This window comes from Anabrus simplex, chromosome 1, assembly GCF_040414725.1.
Source record: "Anabrus simplex isolate iqAnaSimp1 chromosome 1, ASM4041472v1, whole genome shotgun sequence".
In the NCBI taxonomy this organism is placed as follows: Eukaryota; Metazoa; Arthropoda; class Insecta; order Orthoptera; family Tettigoniidae; genus Anabrus; species Anabrus simplex.
The window spans coordinates 792,055,206-792,081,902 of NC_090265.1; the positions used below are offsets into that span (position 1 = coordinate 792,055,206).

Genomic DNA, 26,697 nt, shown 5'->3' on the forward strand with positions numbered 1-26,697 from the left:
TTGAAGTGTCGGATCCATTCCATTTTTTCTCTTTGATTAGTGTTATAATTATAGAGGATGGTTGCCTAGTTGTACTTCCTTTTAAAACAATATGATGATGGTGATGATGCTTGGTGTTTTAAGGGGCCTAACATCGAAGGTCATCGACCCCTACTTAAAACAATAATCACCACCACCATCATATGTTAGAGTCTGAAGAAGCATAAACCTATTTGCGATAGCTGGTCTTGTTAGGAATGAGACCTTTACTACTAGGCCTATATGGTATATTTTTCAATTGAGCAAACTTAGAAAAAACTTTCTATTCATGCAGGAGCACCACTTGCTAACAATGGACTGGCCAGTTATTTGTCCTAACTGGAATCCATTTGAACAAATTTGGGGTCAACTGAAGCAAAAGCATTTGTGGAAGATCAATTTCCCTAAACACATTCCAAGCCTTATGAATGCATGAATAATAAATCTGCAGTACACATTAGAATGTGCACTGCTTTGTCATGAGTGAAATTTGTATGCCAGTTTGTACCACAAGTGGCAATACTTTGTATTCAACTGATTCCATTCCCCTAAATCTGCATTAATTTTTTTATTTTTTACTATTTGCTTTATGTCGCACCGACGCAGATAGGTCTTATGGCGACATTTATATAGGAAAGGCCTAGGAGTGGCGAGGAAGCGGCCGTGGTCTTTATTAAGATACAGCCACAGCATTTGCCTAGTGTGAAAATGTGAAATCACAGAAAACCATCTACAGGGCTGCCGACAGTGGAGTTCAAACCTACTATCTCCTGGATGCAAGCTTACAGCTGTGCCCCACTAACCACATAGCCAACTTGCCCAGTTTATGATTTTATTTGATCTGTAACTTATTTATTTAATCACATCAGGAGGTGTCTGCCATTACAATATAAAAAATGTGAGATTATACTTATTACAGAAAATATCTTTGTTGATCAAATTAGCAGTCAGGTGTCCAAAATGGAGTACATAAGAGGCTTGCTTTCAACAACTCCAGAAAATCCTTGGGCAGGACATGATATTATCACAGAACCAATGCTGACAGAGAGGATGGATACTCCAGGCTATTACAGCAAACATGCATTATCAATTCAGAAGGATCGAGGAAGGCCGGAAGGAGGAGTGACCTGCATGTACAACAACAAAATGGGAAGACTTAGAGATACAATAATAGATGAAAACTTAGTAATCTTGAAAGCAGAAGATATTACTATAGTAGGAACATATATTAGCCCGTTGAAAAAAGTAGAAGACACTGTCGAGCAAATAGCCAAACTTCTAGCCTTTACTGACAAGAATGAAAATGTAATATTAGCTGGAGAATTTAACTGTTGTCTGGATAAGCAGAATAGCAAAACAGATATCGTATTAGAAATGCTGCTCACGGAAGGATACCGTCTAATCAATAAAAGTGAGGAGGTCACCTACTTGGCTCCAAATGGTTCCAGCACTATCGATTTAATCTTCTACCAAGGAAGAAATATTAAATTGATAGGACATCAGATGATGAGAAATCAAGGTATCACTGCACAAAGGAAACATCTACCAGTATCGACAAATTTCGTAATTAGACAAAAGGTTTCACATGAAACAGAGAATATACACATAAGATCAAGAAGTATAGACGAAAACAAACTCGGGGAAAACAGCCAAAGGATAGAAGAGACTCATCAGCTCATTGAGGAAGGTAACCTCGAAACAGCTCTAGGTATCATCAATGGAATAATAAGGGACTCTTTGTTCCACAAGAAACCTCGGAAGTCCAAAGAATGGTTTGATGTAGAATGCTGCATAGAAAGAAGAAAAACGCTTAACTTACTACACATATCCAGAAGACTTAAAACTGTAACCATCTTACAAGCTTATGCGATACAACGAAGAAGTTATAAACCATTATTGAAAACGAAAAGGAACAATTATACCGAAATGCAGACACAAGAGAAAGCCCAAGAAGCTTTAAGAGATCCTTTTCTGGCTTTAAAGAGGAAAAGGGTGAATCCATCAAATCAAATAAATATGAATAAATGGGAAAACCACTTTAATAATGTATTAAATACAGGAGGACGAACATTAACACTAGATGTCTTAAAATGTAGTTCGACACAAAATCTAGAAATAACAATAGATGAAGTGACAAGAACAATTCAAGACACTAAAAAATACAAAGCAGCCGGTCCGGAGGGAATTTACAATGAGAATCTAAAAGACACTTTACAGTTGCTAGCACCTTATTGGACCAAACTATTCAATAAACGTTTAGAAACGGGTAGAATCCTGGAGAGCTTGAGGACGTCCTACATAAAAATCTTATATAAGGGAAAAGTAGAGCCTGATGATGAAAACTCATATAGAGGGATAGCGTTAGAGAACAACATCATGAAAGTATATACAAAAATCATTAATCAAAAACTTTGAATTAATAGATGATCATCTTCCAGAGGAACAATTCGGGTTCAGGAAAGGCAGAGGAACTCTACAAGCTGTCGCTAATTTACTAGATGAGGTGTAAGAAGCACTTACGCATCAAAAAGGAAAATTTTATGCTGTATTCATTGACTTCAGTAAGGCCTTTGACTTGCTCAACAGATCAAAGTTAATGGGAAAATTAGACGGTATGATTGGAGCAGACAATTAACTTTATAGATTGTAATAAATAATCTTCTAGCCTATAATAGTGTGAGAATAGATGATGGGGTATCACACTCTTCCCCCATCACACAAAAAAACGGTGTGTTACAAGGTGACCCCATTAGCCCTACACTTTTTAACATAGCTACAACAGACATCACAACAATAACAGATAATCTATCGACAGTGCTTTATGCCTACGCAGATGACATGATAATAGGATCGAGAAACAGAGAAGACCTTCAGATTGCGGTAGATAGATTACAGGAATGGGCCGAAACAAACAACTTCCAGGTTAACAAGGACAAGACGGTCTGTATGGTTTTCAGAAAAGGAGGAAGAATAGCAGCGACAGATAGAATTTCATATGCAGGGGCAGACTTGACTGCAGTAAATAAGTTTCGTTACTTCGGCATCCCTTTACAAACGTCAGGATCTTCATTCAAAATACATGTGGGGAAAGAGTAGCAGCAGCAATAAGAGGAATTTATGATATACAAGACCCAACCAAAATATCAGTAGGTTTGGCAATGAAGCTTTTTCATGCAAAGATACTAATTGATAATACACGTTGTAATTGACTTGATTTTGTTATTATTTTTTATACTGCCGTCGTAAGATTATTTTTTTAGAGTGATAATTTTCTATAACTCTTATTAGAGTGAATGTCAGGTCAAGGTGCAGCTTATAATCAAGTAAGAGATGGATTACAATAAAAAAATTTAAATGGATCTTGAAGGTGGATTTGAAAGTAATATTGTTATATTATGATAATATGATTTTAGCTCTAAAACATGTACACATCGCCTGTCACTCTCATAAGGTGAGATAAGTCGTACCCATTCTGACATATGGCATAGATTTAATCTGGGACAAATTATCAACATCAGACCTAACTACCCTTGAAAAAGTGAAAGCTATCGGTGAAAAGAATATTAGGTATTTCTAAGACATCTCCATCTAGGCTAGCTAATGAATTAGCTCAGGAGTCTTTCCTTATTGAGGACCTTAGATATCTTTCTGTACCATCGACACCTCAAGCCATTGCTCACCTAAATCTGAGGTTTACGTGATGGATGCTATGACAAGCAGAGACTGGATGGGCCCAAATAAGAACATGCGCAGTGCTATGAACAGGCTGGCTGTACACGGATTTCGTCATAAGCTATGTGTAAAAGAGATATATCACGAACCAAGCGACGAATGTGTGTGCAAATTATGTGGGAAAATATGTGAACGATACCACTTCAATAAGTGTAGCAAAAGAGAAAAGACCTGACATGAATATAGTAAAGAGTAGAACAATTTATATATGGTCATTGGCTGCAATAAAACTTTATATATAAAATCGAGTACAGAGATCATTTTGTTTTGTGAGGTAATATGAAACCAAATCTCTTGAGTTTTCAGGGTTAGGAGTACAATTTCAGTTCTTCTTCCTCTTCTTCAAGTGCAATCTCCTGTGAGAAGCAGAAATTATTTTCGGTGGGGGTGGGGGGGATAGCTATACATTTAAAAACCAAATGAGTTAGCCGTGCATTTAGGGTGCATTCAGGAGATAGTGGGTTTAAATCCCACTCTCGGCAGCCCTGAACATGGTTTTCCGAGGTTTCCCATTTTCACACCAGACAAATGCTGGGGCTGTACCTTAATTAAGGCCATTGTTGCTTTCTTCCCACTCCTAGCCCTTTCTTATCCCATCGTCACCATAAGACCTATCTGTGTCAGTGCGACGTAAAGCAAATAGTGAAGTATATGTTTAAAACACTAGGCTGATTTTTGTGACTGCAATTTTGTGAGAAGACTTAACCGATTGACACCATAAAACACTCTGACAAAAGCTCTTGGCCTTTATCCCTTGTGGGTGGGAGTGGTAGAATAACACCTACGGTATCCCCTGCCTGTCGTAAGAGGCGACTTAAAGGGGCCCCAAGGGTTCTGAACTTTGGAGCATGGTTTGGCAAGCATGGGGCCTTTAGCTTAGTCCTGGCATTGCTTCCATTTACTTGTGCCAGGCTCCTCACTTTCATCTATCCTGTCCGACCTCCAGTAGTCAACTTGTGTTCTTTTTGAACCCTGGCGGTATTAGGTTGCGAGGCCTAGGGAGTCTTTCATTTTCATGCCCTACGAGGCCCTTGTCTTCCTTTTGGCCGATTCCTTCATTTTTCGAAGTGTCGGATCCCTTTCATTTTTTCTCTCTGATTAGTGTTATATAGAGGATGGTTACCTAGTTGTACTTCATCTTAAAACAATAATCACCACCACCACCACCACCTCTTGGCCTTTAGATGTCTAGAGTATCTTTAAATTTTTTTAAAATATTTGCCGTTTATTTTAAATTATTAAAGAAAACTGTAGCATTTGGATTCACCAAAGCGCTTGCCAATATCATGAGAGCGCTTACAGGACACATGATAGGGGAGGTGGAAGAGGGTAGGCACATGTGCACAGTCAGACGTCTTCCTGGTCAGCTGTACTTCGTGGATGGTAATAGCGGCTGTTTTGCTGCCCAGTCAAACAGTGCACATTACATTCAAAATTTACCAAGATTTAAATGAGAGTTCAGAGTCTGGATTAAAATTAAATTCCAAAGCAACTGACAATATTCGATAAGCACGGCTTAATATGGGATAAAGCCCCATTGATAAATAGTCATTCATTAATGTGTATGAATTGCCTTCTAAAATATATCATAGGTAACAACATTCCATTCCTTCCAGCTCCATGGCTAAATGGTTAGCATGCTTGTCTTTGGTTCAAGGGATTCCAGGTTTGATTCCCGGTCAGTCAGGAAATTAAACTTTCATTAGTTGATTCCTATGGCTCGGGGGCTGGGTATTTGTGACATCTTCACCATTAGATTTCATTTTATATAGGGCCGCATCCTCAGAGACACGCAGGTTGCCTATAGGGCAATCAAGTATTGGGTAGGTGGGAAGTCCAAGTTCATAATTGGGATTGTTGGAACTATCAATACGGGCTAATGAAGCTAATAAACTATGCTGTACCAGGCGAGTTGGCCGTGCGCGTAGAGGCGCGCGGCTGTGAGCTTGCATCCGGGAGATAGTAGGTTCGAATCCCACTATCGGCAGCCCTGAAGATGGTTTTCCGTGGTTTCCCATTTTCACACCAGGCAAATGCTGGGGCTGTACCTTAATTAAGCCCACGGCCGCTTCCTTCCAACTCCTAGGCCTTTCCTATCCCATCGTCGCCATACGACCTATCTGTGTCGGTGCGATGTAAAGACCCTAGCAAAAAAAAAAAATACAAAAAAAACCAAACTATGCTGTACGGTGTCATATCGAAAGACCTGCAACAGCCCTCTTCGGTGGTCAGACATCATTCTTATTCCTTATGGTGGGAAAATTATTGATTTTGAGGAAAACAAACAACAATTTATTTATAATTGTATTAAATACTCTCCTCTTTGACCCTTCTTCAAAACAAGCTGCTTACATAAAAATATGTGGGCAAAACCACAGAGAAGTAGAATTTGCTGGGTTTTTTTTTTTTTTTGCAAGAAATCGATAACGGCCACTATCCCTCTGTAGAAGGTGACAGATTAAATGTTATTGAACTACCAGCAAGAATTTTAGCACTTAATGATATCGTGATTAAAATTTATAGCAAAACGGTCACACTTTAGTGCTGATGACCTAGTTAGGTCCCTTTAAACAACGGGCACCATCATCATCTTCTGCAAAAGATGTCATCATTTTCTCAAAAGTTGCCTTTCTTAATTCATTAATTTAAAAGTCATTGGGCTTTAACCCAGTAGTTCAAAACCAGACACAAATGTCAACAGATTAATACTGAAGATGAAAGCTAGCTACTTCAATTTCCTACATAATTCTTGAGTTCCTTGGAATTAATGGTTTGCCTCCACATATTCTGAAAATTGGAGCCATAATTATGCTCCTTAGAAATTAGAGCGTTTCTCAACTGCTCCAAAACAGAATCAGGTTAGGGCCCATTTCAAGCAAGTATGTATGAAAATTGTTAGATTTGAAAACAGTAAGTGGTGATTAAGCTGGACAGAGAGCTCTAATCTCTAGAATGGACTTAATAACATCCGATAAAACACTTCTATATTCTTTTAAGAGACATCATTTTTAAATTCGCTTGGCGTTTTGTATCATCAATAAAACTCAAGGAATGTGAAGTCCGACTCGTTGGCTGAATGGTCAGTGTACTGGCCTTCAGTTCAGAGGGTCCCGGATTCGATTCCCGGCCGGGTCGGGGATTTTAACCTTCATTGGTTAATTCCAGTGGCCCGGGGGCTGGGTGTTTGTGCTGTCCCCAACATCCCTGCAACTCACGCACCACACATAACACTATCCTCCACCACAATTACACGCAGTTACCTACACGTGGCAGATGCCGCCCACCCTCGTCGGAGGGTCTGCCTTACAAGGGCTGCACTCGGCTAGAAATAGCCATACGAAATTAAATTAAAAAAGGAATGTGAAGGCCTATTTACCTCAGCCAGTTTACAGCCTTTGATTATGATTCCCTTTCCAAATTCCTCTTTGATTTCTTTTACCACCTGTTCTATATAAATATTGAAAAGGAGGGGGGACAAACTGCAGCCTTGCCTCACTCCTTTCTGGATTGCTGCTTCATTTTCAAAGCCCTCGATTCTTATCACTGCAGACTTATATTTATACAGATTCTCACTATCTGATCCCGATCACCTTCAGAACCTCAAATAGCTTGGTCCAATCAGCATTATCAAATGCCTTTTCTAGATCTACAAACACCATGTACTTGGACTTGTCCTTCTTAATTTTATCCTCTAAGATCAGACATAAAGTCAGGATCGCTTCATATGTTCCTACGTTTCTTCTGAAGTCAAATTGATTTTCTCCCAACTCAGTTTCAACTTGTCTTTCTGTTCTTCTGTAAATAATATGTGTTAACATTTTGCAGGCATGGGATTCTAAACTAATGCTGCAATAGTTTTTACACTTGTCAGCACCGGATTTTATTGAGAATAGGTATACTAACCTTCTGCCAAAATTCGGGTGGCACTTCAACTGTATCATACATCTTACACACTAAATGGAATAACCTTGCCATGCTGGTTTTTCCGAAGGCTCCAGATGCTTTGTTCCTATTTAGGTCTCGCAAATCTCTGTTGAAAATTCTGACATCAAAAGTACGTTTCCCATTTCATCAGCATCGACAGCCTCTTCTTGTTCCAGAAACATATCCACAAGTGTTGGATTTGTTCCTGCCATTTTTCTGCCTTGTTTTCTTTCCCTAGAAGTGGTTTTTCATCTTAGGTCATAATATTCATACACCTAGTTTTCCTTCCTCCACAGGTTTCCTTGATTTTCCTGTATGCAACATCTACCTTTCCTAGGACTGTACAACCTTCAACATTCTTGCACTCCACCTTCAGCCATTCTTCCTTACTGCACTTTCTATCTACTTCATTCTTTAATCGCCTGTATTTTTTTCTGCCCTCCTCATTTTTTGCATTCTTGTATTGCCCTCCTTCATCGATCAGGTCTGGTATTTCCTGAGTTATCCATTGATTCTTAATTGATCTTTCCTTTCTTTGTAACATTTCTTCAGCAGTCCTACTGGTTTCCCCTTTTCACACCAGGCAAATGCTGGGGCTGTACCTTAATTAAGGCCATGGCCGCTTCCTTCCCACTCCTAACCCCTTCCTGTCCCATCGTCACCATAAGACCTATCTGTGTCGGTGCAACGTAAAGCAACTTGCCTACTGGCTTCATTCATCACAACTCTCCATTCTTCCACTATTGTGTTTCCTTCAGCCTTTAATTTAGTCTTTGTGCAGCTTGTTACTTGAAACAATCCCTCACAGTCTTTTCTTCCACCTTGTCTAGATCCCATCTCTTTGCATTCCTTCCTTTCTTCAATTTCTTCAACTCCAGATGGCATTTCATAACCGACAAGTTATTGTTAGAATCCACATCTGTCCTGGGAAAGTTTTGCAGTCCAACACCTGTTTTCTGAATCTCTGCCTAATCATAATGAAGTCTATTTGATACCTTCCAGTGTCTCCAGGCCTCGTCCACGTATATAACAATCGCTTGTGGTGTTTGAACCTACTATTAGCCAGGACTAAATTATGATCGGTGCAGAATTCAACCACTGACTTCCTCTTTCATTTCTTTGTCCCAATCCAAATTCTCCTACTGTATTACCTTCTCTTTCTTGACCTACCACTGCATTCCAGTCTCCCATTACAATTTGATTCTTGTCACCTTTTACATGTTGTATTAAATCTTTTATCTCTTCCATTTCTTCATCATCCACTGAACTAGTAGGCATATAGACCTGCGCTATTGTGGTGGATATTGGCTTGGTGTCTATCTTGACAACAATAATCCTTTCACTATTCTGGTTGTTTTGCTTACCCGCTGCCCTGTTTTCTTATTCGTTATTAAACCAACTCCTGCATTTCCCCTGGTTGATTTTGTGTTGATAATTCTGTAGTTGCCTGACCAAAAATCCTGCTCTTCCTGCCAGCATACTTCACTTATACCAATTACATGTAACTCTAATCTATCCATCTCCCTTTTCAGATTCTCTAACCTACCACAACAATTCCACTCTCCGACTCGCAGAATGACAGTATCCATCTTCCTGATGATTGCCCTTTCTCGTGTAGTCCCTGCGTGGAGAACCGAATAGGGGACTATTTTACCTTCGGAATATTTTATCCGGGAAGAAGCCATCATCAGTACATCATTCATACAGAGAGAGCTGCTTGTCCTCAGGAGTTAGTTACGGTTGTAGTTTTCCATTGCTTTCAGCTGTATAGCAGTATCAACACAGCTAAGCCAGGCTCAATATTATTACAAGGTCACATCAGTCAATTATCCAGAATCCCGTCCCTGCAACTTCCGAAATTCTCTACCCCCGTTTCAATGAACCATTCATTACTCTGTTCTCTCGACCGGTACCATCTGATATGGTTGCGCCTGCGGCTCGGCTATCAGAGTGTATTATGTTAAAATAATAATCCCTCAAGATGGATGATCCAGACAAGGAATCTGCTAAACCGCAAAACATCTCGGTGGCAGAAGGGCTGAAAAGGAGCGTCAGGTTGAGAAAAACCTTTGGTTACAATGTAAACAAAAAGGTGTAAGCCTAAAAAAAGAGAGAGAGGTAGCATGTGTAACCATAGTCCACAGTTAATAATCTGTCTGCTTATTTAGTTGAAACTACATTTGTAAAGTTTGTTATCCTGTTATGCCTATGAATTCATAATTTTGATACACCTAAGTAGGAGTTATTTTATTAGTTAGTATCTTGCTTTGTTGTTGTGTAAATCTTGTGTAGTATACTGTATAGTATTTTTGTCCTTTGATTTTTTTAAACCACATACTATTTTATAATGTAATTTTTTTCAAATTACGTCCTCCTGCTCAATACAGGTCTGTATCGTTTGGCCTTTGTTATCTTATCTTACGTCCACTAGCTTCTGTTGCTGTGCAGAGTACATGAGCATGTGACTTATTGCAGATGGACTGTTCTAACTTTTTAATTTGTGATTCTGTCCTCATTTTAGAATGGCATACAGAACTTTTAGACTGAAACGTTTCCAAACTTGCCACAACCTTGTTTGTTTTCGATTTAACATCATGTCTGCCTTGGATTTTATATACTCTTTTTACATACATACATACATACATACATTATCATTATAGACTGTTATGCCTTTCAGTGTTCAGTCTGCAAGCCTCTGAGAATTAACTAAACGTCGCCACAATCCTCGATTTGCAACTAGTGTTGTGGCCTCATTTAGTCTATACCTCTTATCTTTAAATCATTAGAAACCGAGTCTAACCATCGTCATCTTGGTCCCCCTCTACTTCTCTTACCCTCCATAGCAGAGTCCATTATTCTCCTAGGTAACCTTTCCTCCTCCATTCGCCTCACATGACCCCACCACCGATAGGTTTATGTGTACAGCTTCATCCATCAATTCATTCCTAAATTAGCCTTTATCTCCTCATTCCAAGTACCCTCCTGCCATTGTTACCATCTGTTTGTACCAACAATCATTCTTACTACTTTCATGTGTGTTACTTCTAACTTATGAATAAGATATCCTGAGTCCACCCAGCTTTCGCTCCCGTAAAGCAAAGTTGGTCTGAAAACAGACCGATGTAAAGATAGTTTCGTCTGGGAGCTGACTTCCTTCTTACAGAATACTGCTGATCGCAACTGCGAGCTAACTACATTAGCTTTGCGACACCTTGATTCAATCTCACTTACTATATTACCATCCTGGGAGAACACACAACTTAAATACTTGAAATTATCGACCTATTCTAGCTTTGTATCACCAATCTGACATTCAATTCTGTTGAATTTCTTACCTACTGACATCATTTTAGTCTTCGAGAGACTAATTTTCATACCATACTCATTGCACCTATTTTCAGGTTCCAAGATATTAGACTGCAGGCTTTTGACACAGTCTGCCATTAAGACCAAGTCGTCAGCATAGGCCAAACTGCTTACTACATTTCCACCTAACTGAATCCCTCCCTGCCATTTTATACCTTTCAGCAGATGATCCATGTAAACTATGAACAGCAAAGGTGAAAGTTTACAGCCTTGTCTAACCCCTGTAAGTACCCTGAACCAAGAACTCATTCTACCATCGATTCTCACTGAAGCCCAAAGATCAACATAAATGCCTTTGATTGCTTTTAATAATCTACCTTTAATTCCATAGTCCCCCAGTATAGTGAACATCTTTTCCCTCGGTACCCTGCCATATGCTTTCTCTAGATCTACAAAACATAAACACAACTGCCTATTCCTCTCGTAGCATTTTTCACTTACCTGGCGCATACTGAAAATCTGATTCTGACAGCCTCTCTGTGGTCTGAAACCACACTGGTTTTCATCCAACTTCCTCTCAACGACTCATCGCACCCTCCCTTCCAAGATGTCAGTGAATACTTTGCCTGGTATACTAATCAGTGAGATACCTCGATAGTTGTTGCAATCCTTCCTGTTCCCTTGCTTATAGATAGGTGCAATTACTGCTTTTGTTCAATCTGAAGGTAACTTACCAACACTCCATGCTAATTTTACTACTCTATGAAGCCATTTTTCCCTGCCCTCCCACTATACTTCACCATTTCAGGTCTAATTTCATCTATTCCTACTGCCTTATGACAATGGAGTTTATGTACCATGCTTTCCACTTCCTCACGCGTAATTTCACCAACATTTTCCTCCTCCCCATGAGCTTGGCTGTTTGCAACACCACCAGGATGATTTCCTTTTACATTGAGAAGATGTTCAAAATATTCCCTCCACCTCTCCAGTGATTCCCTGGGATCTATTATGAGTTCACCTCAATTACTCAAAGCATTGTTCATTTCCTTTTTCCCTCCCTTCCTAAGATTCTTTATTACTATCCAGAAAGGTTTCCCTGCTGCTTGACCTAGCCTTTCCAGGTTATTACCAAAATCTTCCCACGACTTCTTTTTGGATTCAACTACGATTTGTTTCACTCTGTTTCTTTCATCTACGTACAAATCCCTGTCTGCCTCGGCCCTTGTTTGGAGCCATTTCTGATAAGCCTTCTTTTTACGTTTACAGGCTGATCTCACTTCATCATTTCACCAAGATATTCGCCTTTTCCCATCTTTACACACAGTTGTTCCTAGGCATTCCCTTGCTGTTTCTACTACAGCATCCCTGTATGCAACCCATTTACTTTCTATATCCTGAACCTGCTTACTGTCTACTGTTCAAAACTTCTCACTAATCATATCCATGTACTTCTGTCTAATTTCCTTGTCCTGAAGATTTTCTACCCTTATTCTTTTGCAGACAGATTTCACTTTCTCTACCCTAGGCCTAGAGATACTTAGTTCACTACAGATCAGATAGTGGTCTGTATCATCGAAAAATCCGCGAAAAATTTGTACATTCTTAACAGATTTCCTGAATTCGAAGTCAGTTAAGATATAGTCTATTATGGATCTGGTACCCCTAGCCTCCCATGTGTAGCGGTTAATAGCCTTATGCTTGAAGAATGTATTCGTAACAGCTAAACCCATACTAGCACAGAAGTCCAGCAAACGCTTCCCATTCCCATTAGCTTCCATATCTTCCCCACATTTACCAATCACCCTTTTGTATCCTTCAGTTCTATTCCCAACTCTCGCATTGAAATCGCCCATTAGCACTATTTTATCGTTGCTGTTGATCCTGACCACAATGTCACTCAATGGTTCATAAAACTTGTCAACTTCATTCTCATCTGCACCCTCACGTGGTGAATACACAGACACAATTCTTGTCCTAATTCCTCCAACTGACAAATCTACCCACATCATTCGCTCATTTATGTGCCTAACAGAAACTTATGTTGCGTGCAATGGTATTCCTGATAAAAAGCCCTACCCCAGACTCTGTCCTTCCCTTTCTAACACCCGTCAAGTACACTTTATACAGTAATCTCCTATCTCTTCCTCGTTATCTCCCCGTACCCCTATATCACTTACTCCTAGCACATCCAGATGCATCCTCTTTGCTGACTCAGCCAGTTCTACCTTCTTTCTTCCATAAGCCCCATTAATATTGATAGCTCCCCATCGAATTCCATTTAGTTTGCCAAGTTGTTTCCAAGGAGTCCCTCGCCTGTCATATGGGAGTGGGACTCCATTACTCCCATAGGTCCGAGGCTTGCTTAAAATGTTCTGAGCTCGGTAAATTCATGAAGCAGGATGCTACCCTACTTGTACATAGTCCAAGTGAGGATCTTTCCTCTAATGGGTTATGGGCCACCGGTGAATTGTATAGTCGTAGCCGCCTGAGCACAAGGAGGGCCATGACTCAGAATATGTCCGAGATGCCCACTCCCATTCCATAGCAACTGGTATCTCGACTCTCAGGACCACTTTCTAGGCCACTCAGCCGTTGCCCATGCTTCACGAACTAGGACGTGACTACAGTAACGCACAAACTTGAACCACTATTGGTTTAAATGATACTTTCAACATCAACTCATGTAGCCTATAATATATTTTTTTCACTGAAGATGGCTCAAAATGAGCCAAAACATGTTTGATTAAAAATCACTCCATCAAAAGTTGGATATGTGTATTGAACAGGAGCACGTAATAAAAACGTTTACATTGTAAAGTTAAAACCCTCAGTACAGAATGATACTAATATCCTACAACCACAGACTATGTTATTTTATTTTTGTTGATTTTTCACAATATTTAATATTTCTATGAAGAAGATTAAAGAGTGGCTGAAGAATGCAGGTGTAGGGACTGCAGGTGTGAGTGGGCACAAGTTAGGTGCCAAAACTAGTACCTTATGTGAACGACATGTGATCTATTCACATTAATGTCTTTGTATTGAATAGGAGGACCCCTAATAATTTCAATTATTGTAATCCCACTTCAATACGGATCAAGAAATTTCTAAATATCAATCATCATGTACCATATTTTATTTAATATTCATCTGTGCAGGTGTTATAGTGTGTTTTAAAGTTGTTTGTGTTTGCCTGATTTGACTCGTTGGCTGATGATGGCACAAGTGCCAAAACTAGTACCTCATGTGAACGACATGTGATCTATTTACATTAATAAATGTCTTTGTATTGAATAGGAGGACCCCTAATGATTTCAATTATTGTATTACCAAGTATGAGGGAAGAGACAGATAATTAGGTTTAATTAGGTTTCAAATGGGGCATACAAATGAAGGTAGGTCTCCATCAAACAATGTACAGGGTATGATTGGTAGACAAGAAGGAGGGGACAGAGTGAGAAAAGTTCTGAAAGACTGGTGGGCTAATGTTTTAAGGGGAAGTAAACTGAGTGCCAAGGGGTCTACTCAGAGGGAGAATTCAGGAGAAGTATCAGTGAGGAATTGGTGTGAGTCACTGCAGGTAGAACAGCAGAGGAGGAAGAAGGTAAGAAGAAGGCTGTCAGCTTGCATTCAGGAGATAGTGGGTTCAAACCCCACTGTTGGTAGCACTGAAGGTGGTTTTCCATTGTTTCCCATTTTCACACCAGGAGAATGCTGGAGCTGTACCTTAATTGAGGCCATGGTCGCTTCCTTCCCAGTCCTAGTCCTTTCCTATTCCATTGTCGCCATAAGACCTATCTGTGTCGGTGTAACGTAAAAGGAAGGTCAAAACGAGGGTAAACGTTGAGTGGGGAATAGGAAGAGGGAGGTGTAACAGGGTCATGGGATGGAGAAAAGGGAGGAGGATATAAGTACTGTAGCCGTCAGGAAAGATAAGGGAGAGCAGAAAAGGAATGGATCTAATGAGCTGGGTAGGATTGAGTTTCCGGTCATTATGGGACTCAATTGTTAGGCAATTAGGGGCTGCCTGGCCGAGGCGGTAAAGGCGTACTCGGTTCGCCCGGAAGGACATGGGTTCGAATCCCCGTCAGGAAGTCGTAAAATTTAAGAAATGAGATTTCCACTTCCGGAGGTGCATATGGCCCTGAGGTTCACTCAGCCTACACCAAAAATGACTACCAGGTAATTCCTTGGGGCAAAGGCGGCCGGGCGTAGAGCTAACCACTCTACCCATCAAGTGCCGTGGTTACCAATAGTGGAAGTCTTTACCTTCCACCACTCCCAGGGCCTTCATGGCCTGTACGGAGATGACTTTGCTTTGATTGTTAGGCAATTGGGGGAAATGTTTGTACGTACTGTCTATTACTTTTATTTTTTTTAAATTCTTCAGTATATTTTATTTCAGATGTCCAGAATTTACAAGTATCCCCAGCCAGTTATTTGTCTACCAGCACTCACACTGCTGTCCACAGTGCTCTCGTAAAAAAGAAGAAGAAGAGAAGAACCAGAAAGAAGTATGCAGAACTTTTGGAAGGTTAGTTAGATATACAAAAGCATATTATTTGTACTAAACTTCACTCTGGCCACCAGTTTTTTAACTGTAGTGTATCTTTTCCAGCATTTGGACCTTAATAATAATAATTATAATTTGCCTTATTATGATGAGAGTCTGCTTTCGATCTCTCAGTTGGTTTACTTTCCTGTTTCATATCCTGGATCAGTGAATTAACACTGAAATGCATTACGTAATGACATGGTGTGTGTAGATTTACTTCCAGGATTAAATTCAGTGCCATGTAGTATTTTATATGGGAAAATCACTAGCATTTAAAAGAACACACCACAATTCTGACAACAGAAATATGGAGGTCTTGTGAAATGACGAGCCCCATGTACATACAAAAATTTTCCCAGACCAGTTGTTAAAAATAGATATTACTTGTAATATGTACCATAGATAGTTTACTAACTAAATGTCAGTTTGACACATACCTCGGTTGAACGTAGAAAACAGAATATGAGCTGCTCGTTGTGCATTTGGACGTCTTTCCTGCAAAGTCTTTTCAAATAAAGATAAAAAAATATCCACTAAACTGATGGTGTACCAAGCTGGTGTTGTCTCCACATTACTTCCTGCGAAAAAATGAGGTTGATCACATGAAAGCACACAGGAAGACTATTCACCAAGTTCTTAAAGTGTTCACTCAAGTTGTAAATAAAAAATATTTTATATACGAAGACAGTTTGAAAAGTTCTCGGAATCACCGCTAGATGTCAGTGCTATGGCAACGAGGTTCCCGCGCAATAATCACACATCCTTTGTGAGTGAACACGTGGTGCGTCAGTGCTCTAGCTGCAGGAGTGTGGTAGTGACGACTCTTTGTTGTTGTTCCCGCGTAGTGATTTGTGACAATACAAAAAGCTGAGATTCGAGCCGTGATTAAATACTTTGTAAAGAAAGGTATGAAAGCAAAGGAAATTCATGCTGACTTATAGAACACACTGGGGGACTCTGCTCCTTCATTTTCGGGAGAGCTTGGATGATGATCCGCATAGTGGACGGCCAAAAAGTGTTACGACCCCAGAATTTATCGCAAAAGTGCATAAAATGGTCATGGAGGATCATCGAATGAAAGTGCGGGAGATTGCTGAAGCTGTAGGGATGTCTTCTGAACGGGTATATTATATTTTAACCGAAGAATTGGGTATGAAAAAATTATCCGCAAGATGGGTGCCGCGACTCTTGACATTGGACAATAAACGCACCAGATTGGAAATGTCCAAACAAAGTCTGGCCCATTTTCACTGCAACCAACAGGATTTTTTGCACCGGTTTGTGATTACAGATGAAACTTGGGTCCACTACTATACCCCAGAGACAAAACAGCAGTCAAAGCAGTGGAAACATGCTGATTCACTACCACCAAAGAAAGCAAAGGCAGTGCTTTCGGCCGGAAAGGTCATGGCCTCAGTTTTCTGGGATGCAGAAGGCATTCTGCTGATAGATTATCTTCCTACTGGCCAAACAATTACGGGGAAATACCATGCAAACCTCCTAGACCAACTACAGGAAAAAATACGCGAAACAAGGCCTGGTTTGGCAAGGAAAAAGGTCTTCCTTCATCAGGACAACGCTCTGCCACACACAAGTGTTATTGCCATGGCAAACTTCATGAACTGGGGTACGAATTGTTGCCACACCCACCTTATTCACCTGATTTGGCACCATCAGACTTTCATCTATTCCCCAAGCTAAAAATTTTCCTCGGTGGACGGAGATTTTCTACAAGGGAAGAACCGACAGCTGAATTGGAGAGGTATTTTGCAGGCCTGGAGGAATCTCATTTTCGAGATGGGAGCAAGGCATTGGAACATTGCTGGACCAGATGCATTGGTCTACAGGGAGACTGTGTTGAAAAATAAAAGCAGTTCCACCAAGGTAAGATACTTAATTCTAGTACATTCCGAGAACTTTCCAAACCACCTACGTACAATCAAGACTCAACACTAATATGATGTTATCATCATAAATAAGACTCACAGGTTAACTTTTTAATAGCAGAAGACTTATATGATTAAGACTTAACATTAAATGTGGTCTCATCTTCATTTTTAGATTACATAAGACTCTCAAGGTTTTAATTTGTCAGCAACTGAAGATTCATTTTTAAGCTCTATCATCCTTTGTATTTTATCTATGAACCACTTATTCTTAAGGGTAATTTTGCTAAGGACCTGTATTCTGTGTGTGCATATTTTCTTATGTAATTTGTTCTCTGGCCCTCTTTATAAGATCGGCTGATGATGACACTCCCCCAATGTCAAAACTGGTACCAAAATAAAGATGTTGTGACTTAAGCAGAGCAACAAAATTGTTTTGTATTGAAGAGGTGGACCTCTTAAATTTACCTTTATTATTGTTATTCTCAGTTCAGTACAGACCCATTATGTTTTTAACTTTAAAGTCTCAATGCATGCATTGCAATGGCTCATGAAGTTCTGCCACACTCTCTTAAAGATCCCTGGTGTCTGTTGTACCAGAGCACAGGCAGCTTGGGCCCTAGCAAGCAGGTCTTCATCCGTTTCATGCACCAGTGACTTGACGTAACCCCAGAGGAAAAGTCCAGAGGTGTGAGATTGGCGATCACACTGGTCATGGGACAGGACCTCCCCTTTCAATCCCACAATGAGGGTAGGTATTGTGCAGATGCTCGCGGACATTAACATTGAAGCGTGCTGGTGCACCATCGTGATAAAACCACACTCTTCGGGGACAACAAGGGATACAGTCTCCAGGAACTTTGGCAGAACATCTCACAGAAACACCATGTAATGTGTACCAGTCAAATAGGGAGACGACAAATAAGGTCCTATTAGGTGATCTTGGACAATGCCCGCAGAGGTGCCAACTATTACTGATTATCCGTAATTATTACGGGTTTCTCCTCACGTTTACGGTATTACGGTCAAAGGGGAAATTATTACGGAAAAGCAACATTGTCACGAAAAAATAATTTCTACGGGAAAAAGGAAAAAAATAATTATTTCGAGGATTACTGCTCAATCCTCCTCGTTTTAATGCTTGTGAGTTGGCAACAATACTTCAATCATCACTTCAGTTTTGTACCCGTAAGCGCTGTGAAATTCATTGTAAAGGAAGGAGCTGTACTCTGCTCTTCTCCACTTTAAAATGTAATGTTGTATTATTGCAAGTATTAAATGTAGTTGATAGTAACTCTCCCACAGAATGAGTTTTCAGTGTTAATAGGAAAAAACTAAAGGAATTCAGGCCTACATTAAGAAAATGTCATCACAGGGTGAAAACCCACATTGAACAGTAGCTGCTGTTTGCGAGAAAAAAAAAAAAAAAAAAAAAGCTATGAATAATGTTTTATGACAGAACTGACTGATAATGTGCAAGTTTTATTGTATAATATAATTTAGAACAAATTTCTGTCGAGAAGGGAAGAAGGGGTGTCATTATCGAGGAATGATTTAGATTTGACTCGAAAACTTTCTGATGGGAGGTGGGGATTACTGGAAAACCCCATCAAAGGTTGGCACCTCTGTGCCCGCCAATATGTTGACAGAGAATCGTTGCTGGCCACCGATGTGGATGGCGTGGAGATTGTCTTCACTCTAGACATGGTTGTTGCGGCTGTTGAAAACACCATCACGGGTGAATGAGGCCTTATCCGTGAACAATACAAACTGTACAAAGTTCGGCACTACAGCACTGCGGTGGATAATCCATTGACAGAAGTGAACGCGGGGCTCAAAATCCGTTGATCCCAGTGCTTACTCACATTCTTTATGATAGGGGTGTAATGCCAGTACTCTCCACACTGTATGCTTTGAAGTGTGCATTTCACGGGTAAGTTAATGGGTGCTTATTGCTGGGTGGTCGGCCACACGATCCAACACCATCTCCTCAAAGTCTGGTGTTCGAACATGTCTTTGGTGGGCTCTCTGTACATTCATGCTGCTTTTACGGGCACTACATCCTGCCGTGCCATACATTAAATGCATGTCTGCCAACTCTCGTGACCAGTAATGTTACATCTTTGACTACGTGTCATGCACTGTACACAGTAACACACATGGACACATCACAAGCTGCCTCATGCAATGAACAACTGACAGCAGGGATAGTGGTGTGCGAGCGGCACAAGCTAATGCTATTTTACATGTTATGAGTCTCATTGTGATAGCCGTATTGGAGTACAGAATGTAAAAGTTTCAGTGGTTTTTTAATAAATTTATTTGAAACTTTTACAAGCTAATGCGTCGGTGCGGTGCCTGTGGTCGTCACGTGACACACGTGCTATGAGCTAAGTTGTGTACAGTATGTCTGTTTGGTGGTCAGGGGTGTATGCTGTTTATCACCTGCTGCCTCTTTCAGTGTACAACAGACACGCAGAATCTTTGCGAGAGTGCAGCAGAACTGCTTGTGCCATTGCAATACATGCATTGAGACTGGCGGTCGTCACTTCGAACAATTACTATGAGCTACATTGTTGTTGTTGTTATGCAGTGTATGCTGTGTATTATTAGAATAATACAATAAAATATTATATTGATTAGGTGGTCAATTTAATAAATAACTTACTGTTATTATTCTAATCAAATATCATCAATATGGATCAAAATGATATTTATTACATGTAATATGCTGTGTATGTAGATAACACAATAAATATGCATTTCTGGCCATTGGATCCCTATCTCAATATAATTGGTTGTAGACCCACTATTCACCTGTTTCAGTTTGACCCAAAAGGTTTGAGACACTCTGTATTGACCTGTTTGTTTCCTTTTCTGCTATTGTCTTTGCCCTATGTTTCTAGCCTTTTACCACCTGTATTCATGTTTATCTTAGTTTCTCATCAATTTTCATGTTTATCCAGCATTCTTCTTATCTTACACTTCCCATGTCAAGATCTGTCAAGCTGGCCCCTCAGTGAGTGTTGAAGCCCGCCCCCATGGTGAAAGTGGGAAGCAGAAAAATTGAGAAGTGAAAAGAAGTGGTTGTAGAGGAACTGGCATTGATGGGGAGAGAACCTACTTTAGGATGTGGATATTGTCCTTGTCCTTTCACATTTATTTTTGTCTCCTCTTTATTTTGCACCCCCCCCCCCTGAGGGTGGGGGATGCAGATGAAGAATACATCCACAGTATCCCCTGTCTGTTGTACGAGGTGACTAAAAGGGGTGACCAAAGGATGATGGATCTTGAACCATGGGGTTACCTGTGATTAATACCATCGCACGAGGAACACCATGGGTCGACTTTACGTGCAATTAATACCACTATGTGAGGAAGCATGGCTCTGTGATTAGTATCATCGTAGGTGGGTCACTATGAATTTACAGCACCCATAATTAGTACCACTATATGCAGAACACCATGTATTTACATTGCCTGTTATTAGTACCACTATGTGAGGAACACCATGGGTCTGGGCGTTGCCTGTGATTAGTACCACTATATGAGTGCTACTGTGGGTCTGCATTGCCTATGATTAGTGCCTCTATGTGGGGAACATCACAGTTCTGACCGGCTCCTGTGATTAGTGCCTCTACGTGAGGAACACCATGGGTCTGCTGTACCTATGAGTGATACCATTATGTTAGGAACACCCTAAGTCTGTGTTAACCTGTGAGTAGTACCACTACATGAGGAACATCATGAATCTGTGTTGCCTGTGTGTGGTACCATGATGTGTGTGATACGTCGTGGATCTACATTGCCTATGATTAGTACCACTATGTGAGGAACACCATGGGTCTGCGTTGCTTGTGAGTGGTACCCTTATGTGCCCATGGGCCTGTGTTACCTGCGAGTGGTGCCATTATGTGTGACATACCATGGGTCTGCATTACCTGTGATTAGTACCACTATAGGAACAACACTATGGTTCTGCTTTACTAGTGATTAGTACCACTATAGGAGGAATACCATGGCTCTACATTACCGGTACCTCTGATTAGTACCACTATAGGAGAAGCACCATGAGTCTACTTTACCAGTGATCAGTACTATTATGAGCGGCCGGTGACCTGGATTTTGGACCCCTTTGGACAACAAGCATCATCATCGTCTTTATTTTGCTCCCTATTCCCACACTAAACTGTCATTGTATTTATTTTATTTCATGTTCCTATCCTTCGATTTATAACTTGATATTCAGTATAATAGTCAGTTTGCATTTGATCTTGCTTCTGAACTTTGTCTTTTATTAAAATATCTTCCTATTTTAATATTATAATGTCTTTCCTACTGATAATTATTTTATCAGCCGCCAGTTGTAAGATGTTATTGATGAGCAGTACATTTTATTGTATGTGATATTTAGTGTCTTATTTTATAATATTTCATTACAGTAACTGGGAGTTCCACCAGTGAGAGGAAGGCATCTGTGAGTAAACTGAGACCCAAACACTTATCTCTTCTCGCTGAACAGCCAGGCATTAGTTTATCTCAGTTATATGCTCTAAAGAAACTGAGTAGTGCCTCTAAGCCAGCAGCAGTTACAAAAAAACAGACATCTACTTCAAATATTATTCCAAGTGTCAGTGATGCTAGTGAACCATCTGTATTTGGTGATTTAAGTGACGATAAAGAAGCAGTTCTTCAAGCCACAGAAATGCTGGATCTTCCTCTTAGCGAACTTCATAACGAACTTGTTGAGGAATTGGGTGTCTCATTAGAACATTCTGACCATGAAATGGAAGAACATAGTGAAGTTAGTGAAACTTTTCTTGAGACTTCAGTGAGTACTGTTGAGAATGAGAAGCCTTCTGAATCAACCAGGTAATTATGTATTTGCAGAACAAGTTGCTTTATGTATGGTAGTTACCCATATGACCTCTTCGCTTCATTTATGATATGAATTTTTATCCCGTAGTGCTTGAGATCATAAATTTAATATGTTCTTGTTACTGTTATCATCAATATCATCATCAATATTACACCAGACACAAGACTGTGAAATAATGACAGGAGTTACTGTTCCAAAGGAAAGCAGGCTTAATCAGAATTGACAACTAGGAATTAGTAATATTTTCATCTGCATTAATAATAGGAGCCACATTGTGATAACTGGATTTCTTCATTTCAACAATTACTTATAAATTGTATAACTTTTAATTTATAAATTGACCCTTTATTCATGAATTATGTAGAAAAGAGAATATTTATTAGGACATATTCTCTATGGAATATTGTACAAGTGTTTCCTTGACGACTGCTTTCAATTGTAGAAATAATTTATATATTTTCTCTTGAGATTTTTGTTTGTTTTAATGTTGTCAATCTTCTGTTAATTTTAAGGATACTTCCTCCAAAGCATTACTTTGTCAATTTATGTACTTTTCTTCTAAACAGTGTTATGTGGCTGAAGATGTTGATAATATATGAAACATGTACCACTTTTAACCATTAAATTGCCTTAGGCAGTCATTGTATCAACTAGGTGGAAAATAAATAAATACTTAGTTGTGAATCAACAGACAGGTCTTACGGCGACGATGGGACAGGAACGGGCTAGGAGCGGGAAGGAAGCGGCCGTGGCCTTAATTAAGGTACAGCCCCAGCATTTGCCTGGTGTGAAAATGGGAAACCACAGAAAACTATCTTCAGGGCTGCCGACAGTGGGGTTCGAACCCACTATCTCCCGAATACTCTATACTGGCCGCACTTAAGCGACTGCGGCTATCGAGCTCAGTACCTGATATCTTAGAAACAAGGATAACTAATTAAGAAGATATGTGGTACGGCAATTATCAAGGAATCACATTCATATCTCAAGTAGGAAATATATATTTGAAAGGGTACTAGAAAAGAGAATGAGAAGAAAGATGGAAGGACAGTTACAAGAAGAGCAATATGGCTTTCAAAGTGGAATATCGACACTAGACCCCATCTTCAGTACGAGGCAGTTAATGGAAAAAAACATTGGGAATACAGAAGATATGGCGATGACATTCCATGATTTAGAAAAGGCTTGTGATAATAATTTCCTGTGGCTATTTCTAGCCAGGTGCAGCCCTTGTAAGGCTGACCCTCCAATGAGGGTGTGCAGCATCTGCCATGTTTAGATAACTACGTGTTAGTGTTATTGTGGTGGAGGATAGTGTTATGTGTAGTGTGAGAGTTGCAGGGATGTTGGGGGCACAAACACCCACTCCCTGAGCCAAGGAAATTAACCATTTAAGGTTAAAATCTCCGACTCAGCCGGGAATTGAACCTGGGACCCTCTGGAGAAAAGGCCAGCACGCTAACCATTTAGTCATGGAACCGGGCAAGGCCCAGAGCGAAGGTATGGAAAGTAATACATCAGAAAGTACTTGGAAAACAAATGATTTTTTTTTTTTTTTTTTTTTTTTTTTTTGCTAGGGGCTTTACGTCGCGCCGACACAGATAGGTCTTACGGCGACGATGGGATAGGAAAGGCCTAGGAGTTGGAAGGAAGCGGCCGTGGCCTTAATTAAGGTACAGCCCCAGCATTTGCCTGGTGTGAAAATGGGAAACCACGGAAAACCATTTTCAGGGCTGCCAATAGTGGGATTCGAACCTACTATCTCCCGGATGCAAGCTCACAGCCGCGCGCCTCTACGCGCACGGCCAACTCGCCCGGTAAAACAAATGATAGAATATGTGCAAGCAGTGTACAAAAATTATTGCAGCAGTATCCAGAAACATGTAGGAAGGACAGAGTGGTTTTGGAATAAAACTGGACTACGACAAGGAAGCAAGGAAGTGTGCTGTCACCACTGTTAATCATAATTGTTGTGGACGAAATTGTGAAGGAGACAAAGGTAAAATGTGTGGACAGGGCGGCTGAAGGTAATGCTGTGGTCAGATGATGTGGTGTCTGTAGGGTTGCTAAAATTGAGAAAGAAAAAAAAAACAGGGTTTACCATACTGTAACATTTAAAAACTGGGGGGGGGGGGGGGGGGAATTCATATCCAGTGGTGTATTTCACATATTTTTCACTGGCTTAGGCATTTTTTTAGAAAATCCGTTTTAGAGACAATGCTACATGAGCGAGTGGTTGTGTGATTTGGGTCACATACCTGTAAGCTTGCATTCAGGAGATAGTGGGATGAAGATGGTTTTCATTGGTTTCCCATTTTTACACCAGGCAGATGCTGGGGCTGTACCTTAATTAAGGCCATGGTCACTTCCTTAACAGCCCTTTCCTATCCGTCATCACCATAAGACCTGTGTGTGATGGTGTGATGTAAACCCCTACTTTTACAAAGACACAAAATTATTCGTCTACTAATGTCATTCCATGTCATCTCTCCACTGACAGCTTGGAACAAACTGCTTAGTCGAGCATTTCATCTCCTTTCTCCCAAGTATTCCCAGCCCAGAGTTTGTCACATTTTGCGAACGCTACTCTTTTATTGAAAATTATCCAAAAGAAATCTAGCTCCTTTTCTTTGGATTTTTTCCTAGTTCTCGAAAAAGTAATCCTGGTGAGGGTCCCATACACTGGAACCATACTCTAATTGGGGTCTTGCCAGAAACTTATATGCACTCTCTTTTACATCTTTACTGTAACCACTAAATACCCTCATAACCGTATGAAGATATCTGTACCCTTTATTTACAATCCTTTTTTTCTTTTTGCTTTACGTCGCACCAACACAGATAGGTCTTATGGCGACGATGGGATAGGAAAGGCATAGGAGTTGACAGAAGCGGCCGTGGCCTTAATTAAGGTACAGCCTGATGTGAAAATGGGAAATCACAGAAAACCATCTTCAGGGCTGCCAACAGTGGGATTTGAACCGGATGCAAGCACACATCGCGTACCCCTGACTGCACAGCCAACTCGTTCGGTACAATCCCTTTGATGTGATTACCCCAATGAAGATCTTTTCTTATATTAACACCTTGGTACTTACAGCGATCCCCGTGAGGAACTTTCACCCCATAATGCAGAAATTAAAATTGTGAGGGCTTTTCCTATTTGTGAAATTCACAACCTGACTCATCATCCCGTTCCTCATCATGCAGTCCATTTCACAACATTGTCGAGATCATTTGGCAGTTGCTGACAGTCTTGTAACTTATTTATTACTCGACACAGTATAACATCATCTGCAAAAAAGCCTTTTCTCTGATTCTGGTTCTTTACTCTTATCATTTATATATACAAGAAAACATACTTCCCCTGTGAAACATGTGACCTTGCCATGGTGCGGAGGCTTGTGTGTCCCAGTGAAGCAGATAGCAGAGCTGATAGCAGTTTGTGACTTCAAAGGTGATCGGGATCAGATGCCAAGAATGAAGAATTATCTACAATCTGTATAAAAATCAGTGTGCAGTGATAAGAATCAAGGGCTTTTAAAAAAGAAGCAGCAATCCAGAGAGGAGTGAGGCAAGGCTGGAGTTTGTCCTCCCGTTTCAATTTTTGCATAGAACAGGCGGTTAAGGAGATCAAAGAAGAATTTGGGAATGGAATCACAATCTGAGGAGTGGAAATCAAAATCCTGAGATTTGCCAATTATTATTGTTATTTTATCTGAGACTGCAGAAGATTTGGAAAAATTGTTGAATGGTATGGACTGAGTCTTGGGTAAGGAGTACAAGATGAAAATAAATAAGTCCAAAACTAAAGTAATGGATTGCAGTTGAATGAAGTCAGATGATGTAGGAAATGTTAGACTAGGAAATAAAGTCTTAAAGGAAGTAGATGAGTCCTGTTACTTGTGTAATAAAATAACTAACGATGGCAGAAGTAAGGAGAACATAAAATGCAGATTGGTACAAGCAAGGAAGGCCTTTCTTAAGAAAAGAAATTTGCTCACTTCGAACACTGATATAGGAATTAGAAAGGTATTTTTGAAGAATTTCCTCTGGAGTGTGGCATTGTGTAGAAGTAAAACATGGACGATAACTAGCTCAGAAAGAAAGAGAATTGAAGCTTTTAAAATGTAGTATTACAGAAGATGCTGAAGGTGAGATGGGTAGATCGAATCATGAATGAAGATATACTGAATCTAGTTGGTGAGAGGAGACCGTTGTGGCTAAATTTGACGAGGAGAAGAGATAGAATGATAGGAACACGTCTTAAGACACCAAGGACTTGTTCAGTAAGTTTTGAGGGAAGTGTCTGCAGTAAGAACGGTAGGGGTAGACCGAGGTTTGAATATGACAAGCAGATGTAGGATGTAAAGTGAAAATATTAGCACAGGATA

General features: G+C 40.2%; 1 protein-coding gene across 1 annotated transcript in view; it reads left to right on the forward strand.

Annotated features, from left to right (window-relative positions):
* PolrMT (mitochondrial RNA polymerase) overlaps positions 1-26,697 on the forward strand; it is a 306,750-nt gene that overhangs the window by 6,704 nt on the left and 273,349 nt on the right. The window contains exons 2-3 of the mRNA XM_067136262.2: positions 15,389-15,517; positions 21,867-22,296. Coding sequence (XP_066992363.2) covers positions 15,389-15,517; positions 21,867-22,296 — 559 coding nt within the window. The remainder of the gene's footprint in view (positions 1-15,388; positions 15,518-21,866; positions 22,297-26,697) is intronic.